This window comes from Ambystoma mexicanum, chromosome 8 (genome assembly GCF_040938575.1).
Source record: "Ambystoma mexicanum isolate Mex_15411 chromosome 8, UKY_AmexF1_1, whole genome shotgun sequence".
Lineage (NCBI taxonomy): Eukaryota > Metazoa > Chordata > Amphibia > Caudata > Ambystomatidae > Ambystoma > Ambystoma mexicanum.
Window position 1 is genome coordinate 474611376 of NC_090929.1, and position 15887 is coordinate 474627262.

The 15887-nt window shown below is 43.2% G+C and overlaps 1 protein-coding gene across 3 annotated transcripts in view; it reads right to left on the bottom strand.

Moving 5' to 3' along the window:
• The window catches only part of ACAP3 (ArfGAP with coiled-coil, ankyrin repeat and PH domains 3), a 738004-nt gene that overhangs the window by 212914 nt on the left and 509203 nt on the right, over positions 1-15887 (bottom strand). For all 3 annotated transcript variants that reach the window (XM_069610099.1, XM_069610101.1, XM_069610100.1), the window contains exons 15-17: positions 7643-7851; positions 6790-6859; positions 6562-6656 (exon numbers count right to left, since the gene is read on the bottom strand). In XM_069610099.1, coding sequence (XP_069466200.1) covers positions 6562-6656; positions 6790-6859; positions 7643-7851 — 374 coding nt within the window. The remainder of the gene's footprint in view (positions 1-6561; positions 6657-6789; positions 6860-7642; positions 7852-15887) is intronic.

Here is a 15887-nt window from a genome sequence, read left to right on the forward strand (position 1 = left end):
CTCAGATATGAAAGATGGGGTGGCTGTTCCTTTTCTCTTTAGGCGTTCAAACTTTGGAACTCTTTGCATACAGCCATCCGTTTTATTCCAAATAAGATGAACTTTAGACATAGATTAAAGACCTTCTTGTTTCCTATTTAATCTCTTTGGCTTTCTTGCACCTGGGATAGGGCTCTTCTGTGAGTTTCGTTTTCAGCGCTGTGGTACCTTTTCAAGTTGGTTGTTGCCCTTTATAGGTTTTGCTACTTACTTAATGTGCCACAAGGAACAGCCGTGTGAAGAAGGTGGAGCTCACGACAAGGTTTGGCCACAGAAATGTGGGGGAAAAAAGCAGACAGCCAGAGCACTGGGTGCTCCAAAGAGAATCCTGAGATGAAAGAAGCATAAAGGGGAAAGACCATCAGCTTCCTGTCAACGTGTTGGGAAGCACCGGGAATGGTGGGCTTCCACGCCGCAGCTCCATCGGTAGCCACATTCCACAACCCGGTGACAGTGTTGGCAGTTACCATGGCGACTTGGACAAGCCCCAGCACAACATTAGTTGACGAAACCGGTTACGGGTGACATCCGCGTGTTTCCCGTCAGCCAATGGAAAGCTGACATTCTTCATTACCCGGAAATAAATCCTTCAGGACTCTGGCAGACATCGCTTCTAAATCAGGTTTTTCCAGAGTACAAGTGGCCCTGCTGCTTTCCGTGCTTTTGTTTGTGGTTCTTCGAGTCCTGGCCTTTTGCTCACTTATCCTTGATTTGGCTTGGTTTCCCTTGACCTGCTTTGAGGAACGTACTGATCTTACTGATTTTCTAACCTCTGCTTCCGCACTGTGGATTGCTATTGGTTTCTCCTTATCTGTTTTGGCAACCTTCTTTGTTTCCTTGTTGTTTGGACCTTGGTCTACCCTTCCGACAAGAGCTTCATTTTTGTTGTTTGTTTGTTTCTTCCTGTCACCAGAACGTCGGACCCTGCTGCTGGATTAGGTCAATGCTAATGTTTCTCCCTGGACTTGTTGTAGCAGTATTGCAGCCGGCGTGTGGATCGTCAGGGCGACTCCCTGGTCTATAGACTTCTTACTAGTCTCTACATTGGAGACATTTTCATGTTGGTTCCTCAAACTGGGTTTGCATGGATCACAGAGGTAAGCCAAACACAGGAAGCCTGTAGTAAACTTCTGTATTTAGTTCCCTTGACCAGTGTGGTAATTTGTCCATTTCTGTCTGTTTATTCCCTCACAATTGTGAAGTCAGACTGCATGGTGTTGGTCTCATTTTCTGGTTCCTGGAGCGCGCGTATATCTGTGTCGGTGTGTGTGTGTGAAGAAAGCCACCATTCCAAACCGAAAGGCAGGGGAAGAGGGCCAGCACTCTGGCCTTTGAGAAAACCTAATGCATAGATGAGAAGGGCTGTAGTGATCTTTAGAGAAGCTAAAGGACCATGGAGAGGTGTAGGGAAAAGAAAAACTGTGGAGAGTTCTAAAAAAGAGAAAGACAATAACGGAGGTCTTTAGAAGAAAAAAAAGACCATGAAGAGGTCTAGACAACAGGAAGACTGTGGACAGATCTAGAAGAGAGAAAGATAGTAGAGAGGTCTAGATAACAGAAAGACTGTGGAGAGGTCTGGAGAAGAGGGCCTGTGCGGAGGTCCAGAGAAGAGGGACTGTAGAGAAGTCCAGAGAAGAGAAATACTATGGAGAGGTCTAGAAAAGTTGGATGCCTCTTACAACTGTTTTTGTAATGCTGGGTGTTCAATTCCAGTAGCCTTCCATGTTAAAACCTTGAGTATATTTTTAGATTCTCAACTCAATTTTGACAAGCACTCTGCATATCTACAAACTTCTTGTGCCTATTTGAACGCTCTATTTAGTAAAAAATATATCGCCCACATCTTTCTGTGGGGAATCGAGCTGTGATTGCCTCTGCACTGGTCAACTCCAAATTAGATTACTGTAATAGTCTCATGTCAGGCAAACTACACATTTCCCAGAATAGTGCCGTTTGGGCAGTATGTAGGCTACGCAAATATCATCACAACTCCGTAGCGAGAAGAGACCTGCACTGGCTTCCAGTGAAAAACAGGCTACTCTACAAATCATTAACCATAATCCATAGATGCCTGAATAGAGCCACACCTAAATACCTAGTATCTTGCACCCTGAAGGCACCGGTCAAGAAAGTCCTGCAATCTAACAATGCTCACCTCTTATCCCTCCCAGACCACAAACTCCAGAAATACGGGGTTGCCAGCTGACTGCTGGACCCCTCGTTCATGGAACAAGCTCCCCCTGACCGTAAGATCCATTCCCCATCTGGCACATATTAAAAAAGCATTACAAACGCACCTTTATGACAAAGGAGTAGACTAATCATCTTAAAATGAGCATGATTACGAGCATCCTACTCTAATGTACTGGACTCCCTTCTTCCCCCGATTTATGCATGTATATTTTGGTCCCGATTCTTTGTGCGTTCTGAGGCCCCTGGACATGCTGTGCTATATACAAAATAAAGTAAAGTAGAGAAGAGAGAGGCCTAAAGAAGAGAAAGACCATGGAGAGGTCTAGAGAAGAGAAAGACAGTGTAGAGGTCTGAAGATATAGCCAGTGTAGAGGTCTAGAGAAGAGAACAACAGCTGAGAGATACAGAGAAGAGAAAGACAGCGAAGAGGTCTTAAGAAAAGAAAGGTTGTAGAGGGGCTGGAACAGTGAATATTACCTGGAGGCAAACATCTTTTGTATGTGTTTGCAGATTAGAGCCTGACATTGACATTTCATGTTTGTGAAACTTTCATTTGCAAATACTTGAAACATTTCTTTTTGGAAGAATACGGTTACCTAAGGGGCTAAACAACTTATTATGAATGGGTTTGGAATTTTATGTTGGCCTTCACCTTTAAACTTCATTTGCATCCCTGGGTGGACGGATACTTGTGAAGATTAAGTTTAAGACTTTTTGTACCCAAGAATCAGCGTACCATGCTATTTGGAACAAGCTTGAGAACATCATTTTGTGTTGTTGCATCCTTGACACTGTCTTAAAGATGTACCCCTTATTTCTTCTAGGTCCTTGCCTTAGCTCCTGTAGGCATTTTTCAAACCCAAACATTGAACTACCAGTACTTAAAGGCAGCAAAGATGACTTATACATTTTCTGGGGGGTGCCAGTGGACAGATTTTATGGAAGTTCCATTGAAAGTATAGGGACATTTAGCGCAGATGGCTTTTCCTGGTGATTGCCTGGGGCCTGGAGCACCTGCGTACTCGGTCCCCCTGCTTAAAGACAGCCAACTCAGAAATGTGTTCTCCACTGTATCACCACTACTCGACCTGCATACACATTTCACAATGACAAGCCCTTTAAATGTTGATCACTGTGAAACATGCTCCCCACGATGGTGAAGACAGCCAAATATACATTAATATTGGGAGTAGGCTCCTGGCCCTAATCTATGCACCATTTGCGCTGCTACTTGGAACGCCAGCAATGAGCAGGCCACCTTTGAGATTACAGTGTCGTGCGCATTTATCATGTGCATTTTTCAGTAGTGTAACTTTGGGAATCAGGCCCTTAATCCCCAAACTTTCTGAACATGGAAGAAACCGAATATTTTGTGCTGTGACGAGTTTCTTTTTCATTTTGAATGCACTGGATGAGGAGGGATATGGCATTTTCAGAGTGATTTAAAGCATAAGTACACAAAGGGCATTACGGCTCATGAACAGGACTCTCGAGATTGGGGAAATTATTGTAGTAACAGAAGAATCGCCAGTTTTACCATCTAGGTATGAGCAGTTCACATAGTCCTGGGTTTTTTGCGTTGCATTCTAGAACTTGTAGGGCTGGCTTTGTTATGGAAAAAACCTACAATCGGCAGAATGCAAAGAAAAAAGGACTAGATAACTATATTCGCATGTGACACAGGAACACTGGCGATCTCTGACGTGTTCCTTCTCTTGAATATTGATTTTGAAAGCGTTCATGTTCCAGAAAAGTGACTCAAAGCCCAAAGCCAGCCAAATGAGCCTGTGTGTGGGGGCCTCTAAAGTCCCTTTGATATTGTTTCGATACCCTTTAAATTAAAAGGGATGTGAGGGTAAAATGGTGTTTTCAGCAACTTCAGTTTTAGTTCTTAAGTTGTTAGTTTGGTTGACCTATGCTAGACTTTAAACAAACGCACCCACATAATTGAGGTGTGGGGCGATGGGAGGTGAGGTTGGCAATGGACGACCGGAAAAGGGGTTGAGGGGCAGTATGTGGGGTCTTTCCATTAAAAAAATCCAACTACCAAACAGAAGTCAACAAAACTTACCACACAAAAACAGGAGTCGACGAAGCGCCATACAACCGGCTGTGGGATGGGGTAAGGCTGTAACTTTACCATTGTGTTCGCATATAAGCATGCATCTAGGATATGTGGACTGCACCTTAAATATGAGACTCATACTGGCATAAGGGGGCACTACCTGGCCATATGAGGCTGTATATAAAATACTGCATTTGAGGGTTTGTTTTGCGTATGATCGCAGTAGCTGTGTATGACTTTACCTGAAATATGAAACTATAACTGGAATAAGGGAACCTCCTTGGCCATGTGGGTTTGCATATAGCGTGTTATAACAGACGTTGACATAGGAGGCTGCACTTTGTATATGAATGCAGAACATGGATGTACAAGGCAATATCTACCTGTGATATGAGACTATAACTGGAAGAAGTGCAGTACCTGGTCTTATGTAGCTGTATGTAGCTGTATGTAAATAGCATTTCATGGCAGAACATGGACAAATGGGGTTGCATATGTGGGAGCACCTGCGCATGTGAGACTTCATTAAGCATAGGATGACAATACCGAAGATGTGAGGCTGTATCATGGCCTTCGTTTAAATATGTTGGCTAATTGTGACTGTACCGACGTGGCATATAATGGCTCTGTGTGTAACCCTGGCATATCATTACTGCAGCCATGGCATATAAAGGCATCACTCTATTCAATATGTTGTTGGCAACAGTTTTTTCCTACTTTAGTATCTATGCGATGCCACTTTCGTCAAGGTCATCAGGGTCAATGATCATGTAATGTTGCTTCCTCTGATGTCATCTGGTGTGTGATAACTCTTTTCACTACCTTTTCACTACCTCTGGAATTTGGGTGAGCGAGAGAGAAACAGTATGAGAAAGCGGGGAGGAGAGAGGGAGATGGAGAAGGAGAAGGAAGAATAGACGACATAGACAGAGAGAGGGCAGAGCTCTCAATGTGTTTCTCGACAACTGAGTGAGAGGGAGGCATGCGATGAGAGAGGGAGAGAGAAAATCAGACCTCCCTGATGCAGAAAAAAAGAGAGAGAACGCATACTAAACTGCACTGAGAAAAAGAGGCAGAGTAGGAGAAAGAACTCCCAAGACAGCACCAATATATGAACGAGAGAGACAGCTCCTCCAGGTTGTATTCAGGTCTGTGATGCAGGACAACTTACACCTTGCTATCGTTTGATATCATGTGTTTTGTTGGGACTGAACAGAGCTTTAATGCTCGTCCAGTGACTTGGTTGTGTACGGTCAACGCTTTTCCTTATTAAGACGTTTCATAGAAGACAAAAAGGTAAAGTGTATAAATAAACGGCAAATCTCGTATAATCCTTCACCCAATCACTGCATGTTGTTCAGCTCAGAGCCTATGTTGAGATTCGCCTTCTGGACAATTTAGCTGCATTTAGGTGACTGCAAGACACCGCCTGCGATCAGAGGGGAGAGGGTCTGTGGGAAGTTAGTGCTATACTAAGTTTTCTTACACAGTTACTAAATACATTTTCAGAAGAAGAGAAAATAGAGTGCACCTTTCCCTCACCCCATTCTGAATTGTATTTCCTAATACTTTAGAACATTGATCCACACCGAGCAATTTTGGACAACTATTAAATTTGGCAGATGAGAAATGATTGCTGGTGTCGACCATTGTCCTTATAAATGTCACGGTGGCATCTTGTTTTAAAATAACAAGCAATTGTTTTGTTGCTCAGTCGGTTAGCACATCCCGTACAGACCTCAAGGTTGCATGTTCAAAGCTCTCTGGATCCACTTAGCCACTCATCCTTCTAAGACAAACCAACCCTCCAAGACCGACCAAATGAGTTCAAAGCGTTGGGAAAGAACACCTGTTACTAGAACATATGGGCATTTTTGGTAGTGTGTGATTTAGAATGTTACAGAGTATAATTGTGAACAAGAGCTTTCGATCTGGCACTGCCGGAGTGGTGCAAATCCCACAATTCCGGCGAGACTCAAAGTCAAAGCCCACTGTGTTGACGCGGCCGCTCTGCCTCATGCCCCACTTTATCACACCGTTGGTGACGCCATGCGGGCATGGCATGTGCCAGCATAGACGCAGGCCTCATCCCTCTGGCTCCTGCTGCAAATAAACAATTATTACGCCATATGTTGGCGAGTTAGCTTGCTATTAAGAATATAAGCACAGCTCTTCAGCTCTACGTTTGGAGTCCATCATTAAAGAGTGGTGCATCCTTACTTTGAATATTACACAGTGTTATCATCAGAAAACGAGGCCCATACCTGGAACAATTATACGTTGGCTTCTTGCGACCCATGTCTTCGCACCTCGCCTCGTAGATCTGATTAATCGTGCTATTCCCCAGCTCGCACATCAGCTGCACCGAGTGTACATAAAACCGAGAAAGCGTGGAAAGATAAGTAGGCTTCCAGGTGCAGTACAAACTCAGGTCAAATGACACAATTGTCGCCCCCCTCCATCCTTTCCGAGGTGAAAGAGCACTTACTTACCTTAAGTAATTCTGGCTCCCAGGAATCTAGAGTGAGGGAACGCACTTTGGAGCACTGCACGCCGAGACTCCTGTGAAAAAATAAGATTGGAAACCTGGGGTAAACATTTTAATGGAACGCACACGACTGAAAATGCAATGCAAACTTCAAGGTTTTACTGAAGGCACCACAGAGTCTCTCAGGCGGGAAGAGAATAATGGTAGTGCTTACGATAAGGGGAGTACCAGCCACTACTAGTACCTCCTGAAATCTGGCCAAAACTGGCAACAATTTCCAGAAGAAAGTTGCGGGCGAAATCATGCACAGGAATCTGCACGCTGCTTCCACTTGCACTGCTCTAATGTGCCACAAGGGGGAGTCTCTAAACAATTACTGCCCGATCTAAAGGGGAATGGTTAGTAATGGTGCGCCGAAATATACCTGCGCCCTACTGGCCGCGGCCAACAAGGGATCTGCGCCAAAGTAGGCACGTCAAAACGTCATGCCTAGGGTGTCTATAAAGAAATCTGTTTATTGGCGTAGAAGCCAATCTTATTTGGATGAATGAACAAATACAAAGAAATTATGGATTACAAAAAACATCTTTATTTTGAAATAAGAAATATATTTGAATGTCCACGTTCAGGAGTTTTTAAATGTAACACTCTACGTACATCTTGAGCTTTGAATGATGCCTTCCTGAAAGACACGTTGTTCCTAATCTGTGGTCTGTGATCTTGGGTGGGTGGGCTGCATGTGAACTCACCTGCCCAAGCTTGGAAAAGGGTGTCTGCAGCAGAGGAGCAGGGGTGTGTTAGAAATAAACAGGCATGAAACGCATGACTTGGATGGGTCCTGTGGGGGCCCAGCCTACCTGTGGATCCCGGAGCACTCGATGCAGAGCGTGATGCCCAGGTTGATGCTGGCCCAGCGGGGGTCGGCCTGACCACAGTCGCAGCACTGGTCGTTGCCAGCGATACTCTGCACTCGGTGCAGGATGGTCTCGCCCTTCACGTTTCGCTCCCTGGAATCCGAGGCGGAGTCGATGCTGCTGGTGGAAGGAGAAGCTGTGCGGTCCAGCCTCTGCATGGGAGAGCGGGGAGAAGGAAGGGCAAAGCAGAACCCAGTGAGCGGCTTGTCATGTCTAACTTCAGTCGGTGCAAAGGACGCTGAAGACGCCATGAGAGAAAATAACACTGGTAACTAATGGCAGCACCCCTGAAGAACCACGAACACGCCCCATTACTGCAAACCCCACAATAACATTCTAACATCATTGCAATATAAACACAAATGGGGTTAAAGTAATAAGTAGACAAGACAAAGTAAACAAATATTCCGCACAAATAATTCACTGCAATTATGTGCATGTAGTGTTCATTGTTAAAAGCACACGCCCTATATTTTGCTACCGCAAAAGTGTTTTGCTGCTATACAACAATAGTTTTCATCAGTTTGCTCTCATTTGGACCTATAACTAAAACAAATGGTCTCTTCATAAGCCATTAAAAAGTATACATATGTTTTTATCAGTTTTAATTTACTGAACCCCCACTGAACAATTAGCAACAGCAACTGTAATACAAGATCTTCAGGGCGACCCATGCATTTAGAAACAACACATTTCTTTGTTGGGTGAACACACTGCAACAAAGAACATATTTTAACAATCCACACAGCCCATAATCATTGGATCTGTCAATAGTACACCACGGCCTAGTAAATCAGGAATGAGGATTGTATTTACTAGCACACACGGCAAACTTAACAGCGTGCAGGAACTGTCAATTCGCCAAGGATCACATGCTTTGATTGAGCGCAATGTGTGATGTGGGCACTTCACCACATATCGTCCCAGCTCTAGCTGGTACACACCTGTGATAATGGGAGCCTAAAGAATCTCTTGGCTCTACAATGTTCCCATGGAGACTTAAAGGCAAACAGCAAAAGACAATGTTGTAGTCACTCTTTCACACAACACAGAGGATGTTACTATCCTTCCCATTGAAATCACACACAATTTGAAATTCTTAAAGGACACGCCACTGGGAGGAGCGTGGCTTGGAGCCCTGCAGGATGGCCGTATGCTCGTAGAGCTCCTGCACCTCGGTCCCACTAAAATTATAATAGCACACGTAACAGAGAGGCTTGCTCCCTCACTGAATGAAATGTAATTGGTGGTACGTATTTCATTGTAGTCAATTGATTGGCAGAAGAACATTACACAAGTGCACCCCAGGAGCCTCTTCACAGAAAATATCACTGTGGCCGGCCAGAATAAATGCGGGTGCAATATTGATGTGAAATACTGCTTCAGGATGCCACTTCAGGTATTCCTTGGCAACTTCATTCTCTGAGTGAACAAACAGCAGAACCGGTATGTTTTTTTCTCTCTTCAAACTACGGGGTGCTTGTTTATCACAGCCCTACCTATTCATTAATTCATATGCATGCCAAAATAAATTATGTTAAACCTTTGGTGAAATGCAGTAGAAATAGCAGAGTATGCAGCCACTTTCTCTCAGCCTGTGATGCTTCAACAAAGTAATAAAGCAACTCTGTTAATTCTATTCACACAAATCACAGCAACCCAGGAAAATGCAATTAAATTCATTGTAAGTGATTCAGCTATAACCCCTAGTCTCCCATACCAATATTATTGGAGATCATTTACTCATTGGAGACTATCTTTGTGGGCTACCTTATAATTGGACTGTGTTCTCACAATGTTTCTTCCCGACTGGCGGCTATCTGACTCGTATTATTTTGAAGCACATTTCTAGCTAATGCAAATCACTGAGCTTGGTCTATTCATTAAGCCTTCTAGATTCTGTGCATGCCCAGTAAAAAGATTAACATGGCATCTGAAGGTTTCAATACTGTGTCCGAAGATTCAAATTCTGTTATTGCTATCAACTCTTTATACAAATATATTTCACAAATTCTTCAGGAAGTCACCAGTATCAGAACTTCATTATCTACTGTGGAATACTCGACCAATGCAAGTCCACTCTCGGTGGGCTATTTTTCACAGAAATGGGTGATGGGCTAAGTAAAAGTGACTCCGAAAACGGCTTAAAACGGAAATATTACACTTAACAATGAATTCACTTTTCTTATTACACAGACACTGGTCTGGACTTGCCACCACAATGCCTTTCTTTGGCAAATAAACATATTCACTCCCTACTACAATATTTTCTTCTGGCCAAGTGATAGTGGCAGAGCCATGCCAATCTAAAATAACTTCAAAGTTCATGTGTTCCGTTTCAGACCTGCATCTCTTTTCTTTAAGGCACTGTGTATTAAACAAACAAAACAGCGTTGATTGACGTGTGTTTCGGCCTCTTGTGGGGGGGGTTCTATCTTCACCACCCCTCAGTTTGACTGAACCTTCAACGGAATATACATCAATTGACTCCCCATGATGAAACTGAAAGGTATATATGGCACGGGTGGACCCCTATATTCTCAAGTATCTACACATGTGACTTGTAATAGCTTTACCTGTTCCATGCAGCAGATGCTGTCTTATCTGTATTTAGGGTACACAGATTCTCTAATTAATTGGTGTAGCTTATTAAAAAACAAAGACTTCCCAGTCGCAAACACAGATCTGGGGCTTCTTCGTTTCACAGCCGCTGACTTGTTGAAGCGGTTTCAGCTTGAAGGGGGAATCCTCATGTAACACTAGTAGCTGTGCCCGGGAGTGTGCAAAGGTTCAAAGTACGCCTCATTCGAGAACAAATGACCCCGTTGCTTCAGGACTTTACCTGCCCACCCTGTCTAAAATGAGCTACATTTCTTTTTCAATAAAGGATTGGAGTAACTCGTTATATTGTTATTTCTCCATTTGTTTATTTGTTGGGTAGTGCCTTATATAATTAATACAATAAATAGTTAAAAACAACACAGATCCGGCTATTCTGAAGTCGTTAGATGCTGAAAAAGCATTTGACCGTGTCTCATGGCAATTCATGTTTCAATCTCTCACCTGGGCTGGCATTGACCCTAAATTCCTCTCATATGTTAAAATCCTATATTTTTATCCCAAGTCAGAGGCGTAGACAGGGAAGGGCTTGAGCAGGCAAGGCGACCCAAAATCTGTAAATGCTCACTCGGTAGTACTGTGTGGGCATTTACAGATGTTAATGTCGCTGTGGTGGGCCCAAGTAAATTAGCTTCAGGCCCCACTTGTTAGTCAATCCTGGCTACACCTCTGCCCCAAATCCCGATTTTGAATCACTTGATTTAAACTCATTTCCTTATACAGAGGAACTAGACAAGGATGTCCGCTATTCCCTCTCCTTTTTTTTCAGCATGTGAACCACTGCTTCAACATATTTGTAATAATCCCAACATTCATGGTGTTCGAATTGGTCATTCAGAATTTAAAGTATCGGCCTATGCAAAATTATATTATTCCATATCTTACTACAACAAATGAATCACTTAATAATGTATTATAGACTATCAACAATTATTCGGTTACATCTGGATATGCAATTAATGCTAACAAATTGCACATTCTCCCCCTTTCAATTGTTTGCACACAAGCAGACAGCCATAGTTCTGGAATGGCGTGGAATACTAATCATCTAGATTATATGGATTTTATTATTACCAAAGGTATCAACTCTATTATTAGTCTTATCTCAAAGAAGATCCTTGACAAGCGCACAGAATATACAAATAGGTGGTCACCACTGTACCTATTGTGGCAGGGTGGTCTAGACACAGTTAAAATTATGCTTACTCCCATTATCCTGCATGCTGTGTCGATGTTGCCTATAGCATTTTCTGACTCCTATTTTAAAATTATTGACTATCTTTCAAAATTCCTTTGGAATAATAAACCTCCTTGTATCGCTTTAAATAAACTTTAACTACCTAAATCCAAAGGCGGAGTCCCCTTTCCAAACTTCTACTCATATCCCTCCTCCTTCATTCTTAGACATTATCATATCTTATACCCCCAAGATGAAGATAAATCCCCCTCCTGGGGTACTTAAGAGTTACACCCGGTTAAACCTTACTATCCCTAACTTTCTAAAATTCAATGATGACCTTCCCATCAAAATATTTGGTGTTCTATTGAACTTAAAACTAGCATGGGATTCCTTTCTTGAATGTTCTGGGGTTGACACAATACACTCTCATACCCATAAGGAACAATAGTGATATTAAGAATGCTAATAAAACACCTGTCTGGCTCTCTTGGTTTAACAAAGGCATTAGAAATATCCAACAAGTATACCAGGATGGTTCACCTATACCATTCCACTCTTTACAAAATATATATAATCTGGAAGATGCTGATCTCAAATTACACATCAAATGAATGAACGCTATTTATTCCCACATTGATTGTTCATGTAAAACTATCCCAGACAATCTCTCCAATTCCCTAAAATCCTCCTCAATCAAAGCCTATGACATCTCCAACTGCATGACCTAAACAAAACTTCCTGAATATAAATCTAAAACTGAATTGGCATGGTAAGCAAATGGAGAATTGAACCTATCTGTAGACTTTTGGGAAAAGGTTTGGTGTTGAATCTTCAGAATAAGCACGGCTGCTAATTCGACTGAATCCATGGTGTATATGATGGATAAAGCCCTGTTTTCTCCTGACAGAATATCTAAAATATATCCTTATTCATCAGAAACCTGCTGGTCATGCAAAAGTCCTTGAGCATCCTTTAAACACTTGATCTTTGAATGCAAATGTGTTCAATCATTTTGAGAACACATATGGACGTTTTTGCAAAAGGTTTTTAAATTTCATGCCCCGCTATGTTTACAGAATATTTGTATAAATGTTTCTGGTATACCTGATGCTACAATTATCGATTCCTCAAATGTATTTATTTATTTATTACCCTATCCTTGCAAATGATTACTAAATAATGGAAAAACGCTCATGTATTACATATTAAAGAATGGTGGAATTTACTGTGTTCTACTCACTGAATCTTGTATTGCCAAACGTAATAATCTGATACTGAAATTTCAACGAAGATGGACTCCTTTTATTGAATCCCTTAATCATAGCGTTCAACATTTTGGTCCCAATTCCAATATCTCCAAACCACCATGAATGTTCTACAATATGTGTTTTTCACATTTGGCTCTCCCCTACTATCCGGTCTGTCCCGTTTATCATCTTGTCACTTGTTTTATTACATGCATCCATTTTTCTAACATTATTTCCACTTTTAATATGAATCGATACATTCTATTTCAGTTAACAAGTAGAATCACTAACTCACTGTGCTGTTATTTATAATACACTGGTATTTATTCGAAAAACACAAGTTCCAAAGGAAACACAGCCGACAAGTGTTTTGGCCCGCTGGGTCCTCTTTTACGGTGTAAATACATCACACACACCATAGTTATGTGTATGTAAACCCAACATGAACACATTAAAAATATAAAAATACAGATCATCACATCATGATTACAACAAAAAGATTGGAGAGATAATTGGAAAACAATTAAACACTTAATGATCAAAACACCATATACACATGATGGTTGGAAAACATTGTTACAAGAAGATACGGGAAAATGGGGAAAACAAAATGACAAGATAAACACACATTAGTCTAACTCTTGCAAAAACAGGAGAGCAACTCAAAAGCAATACAGGGGGCAAAGAAATAGCCCAATGGTGCAATGGAGTCAATGAGAAGGGAGCCCAAGTCCACGAACCAGTAGGTGCGAGCATAGAAAAGTGCCACAAAACCATGTGATAAAGAGCTACTGGCATGAAAATCAATGAAACCGTGTACATGGGGGGAACACGATAATCCACCTGTAGTGTACACTTAAACCAAAATGGCGAGCAATGTGACCCATACATACCAAGGCAATTTCCAACTAATAGAGTAGCAAAATTGCAGCAAATAAGTCACAACCTTTATGGATCTGTGTCCCAAATTCAAAACCAGAGAAAAACCTCAATGAGGAGCAATGAGAACTACATTGAAACTTCAAAATCAATGAGAAGCGTAATGAATAAGATACCTTAATACAGTGACAGCCCAAACAATTAGGTGGCTAAGCAACCGCAAAGATTATCAATTGCGTCCCAATCAGACCTGGAAACAAAACTATATTAAAAATGGCAGAACATATACAATTCCTCATGCAACCCAGGTGAAATATGAAGCAGAATTACCTGTCTGGCTGACAAATAGGGAACCTGCCGACAGTTCCTAAAAGCACCTGAAAGATTACAAACCAAAATCTCTGTAATGATATGATAAGTCATTTATAACGCGCCAGTACACAAGTGTTTCTAGGCACGACAAGACAAGGAAGTGGAGAACGGCAGGACAAACAAACGATCTTACTAGGCCTTGTGTTATTCAGAGCGTGCAAGTGCAGGGGGAAGGGAATGGGAGCGTGCAATAAGCAAACCTCAAGTAAGTACCACCCAGGTGGCCGGTTTTAAGTAAGTGCAAGGAGGCAGGGGACTGTAGGGTTGCAGATACAGTCCCTAGTGTGCAGTAGGCCCGGAGGCAGTCGATGGGGCTACTGTTCGTGAAGGAGCCTGGTCCCCATAAGGGTGAAAGGGGGCGAGGTGACCAGTTAGTGCAGCAGACAAGAACATCAGCAGCGGAGAGAGGGAAAGTAGAAGCAAAACAGTAGGTCTTGAGTTGCTTCCGGAACCTGAGGTGGTCTTGCTCAAGTTTGAGAGAGGCAGGAAGGCTGATCCAGAGGGAGGCACCAGCCAAGAAGAGAGAGATCTACCCCCCAGTCTCAGCCTGGAAAAGTGTCTGACCCTCAGAGAGTTGGAGGTGTATGAGTGGAGGGCTCGAGAAGGAAAGGGCTTAGGAAGAGAGAGTTGAATGTAGTGTGACCCTGGCCCCAGAAATCCTTGCAGACAATGCAGAGAGTCTTGAACTTGATCCTTGCAGCCACCGGGAGCCAGCGGAGAGATTTCAGGGCTGGAGACATACGATCCCTAGACTTGAGGCCAAGGACAAGTCTCTCAGTCCTGATCTGGATTAGTTGCAGAGGCCGAGGAGTAGAGGCGGGCAGATTGAGAAAGAGGCTGTTGCAGTAGTCCAGCCTAGAGAGAACCAGGGCTCTGGAGACAGTGAGCCTCTGGGAGAAGGTGAGAACAGGAAGAATACCTCTGAGGACGTGCAGCTGGTAGCGGGACTTCTAAGAGATGTCCATGATGTGAGGCGAGAAGGAGAGGGTGAAGTCGAAGATGACACCATGGTTTTTTGCTTAGCAGGAAGGCACATATACAGGGCCCAACAAGGGCGGCCAGAGTGAAAGAGGGAAAGCGGGGCCAGGGGTCCCAATGAGAAGTATCTCAGTCATACTGGCATTCAGGCAGAGATCGTTAGAGGCACACCATTCCTGAATCGTGGATGGACAATCAGGAATGAGCCAGAGAGGGTTGGAGGCTGAGGGGAGCCCGATGGAGAGCCGATTGTCATCTGCATAACACTGAAAGTTAGGAGGGAAGGTAGAGATGAGATGGGCCAGAAGATATAGAGAGCCTGCAGACCAGGCATTCAAAGGAGGAGTAGGCCTTCATAGGAATAACAGAGGCAGGGATCCACTTGGGAAAGATCAGAGCTACTCCACCTCCTGGACGTTGGTTCTGGGTTCATAGAGGATGTTGTAACCAATGGGAAGGAGAGTGTCAAAACTCACGACAGAGCTGGCCGTGAACCATGTCTCAGTGAGACAGAGGACATCCACATCAAGTTCTTCGAGGAGTCGGCAGATGTCGGAGGAGTTTTTGACAGCAGTAGCGACGTGGAGCAGACTGCCACATTTGAAAGACTTCTATGAAGAGGTACAGGTAAGAGGTACGGCCTGCAGAGGTTGTGGAGGGGCTCAAGAGTGAGTAGAGGAGGAAGAAGGAGATGGCAGAGTAGCCATAGAAGATGAGGATGGTGCCAAAGAGGAGGCAGAAGAGGGAGGTGGCGAAGGAGCCAGAGAGGTGTAGGTAGGAAAAGCAGGAGGAGGAAGGGAGTTGATAAGACGCAGGAAATGCCTATCGAAAAGGATGAGATTGGGCCGACGGCCCTGGACCAAGACAGTGCCATTCAGATAGACATCAATGATGGTCTTGCAGGAGTGGATGA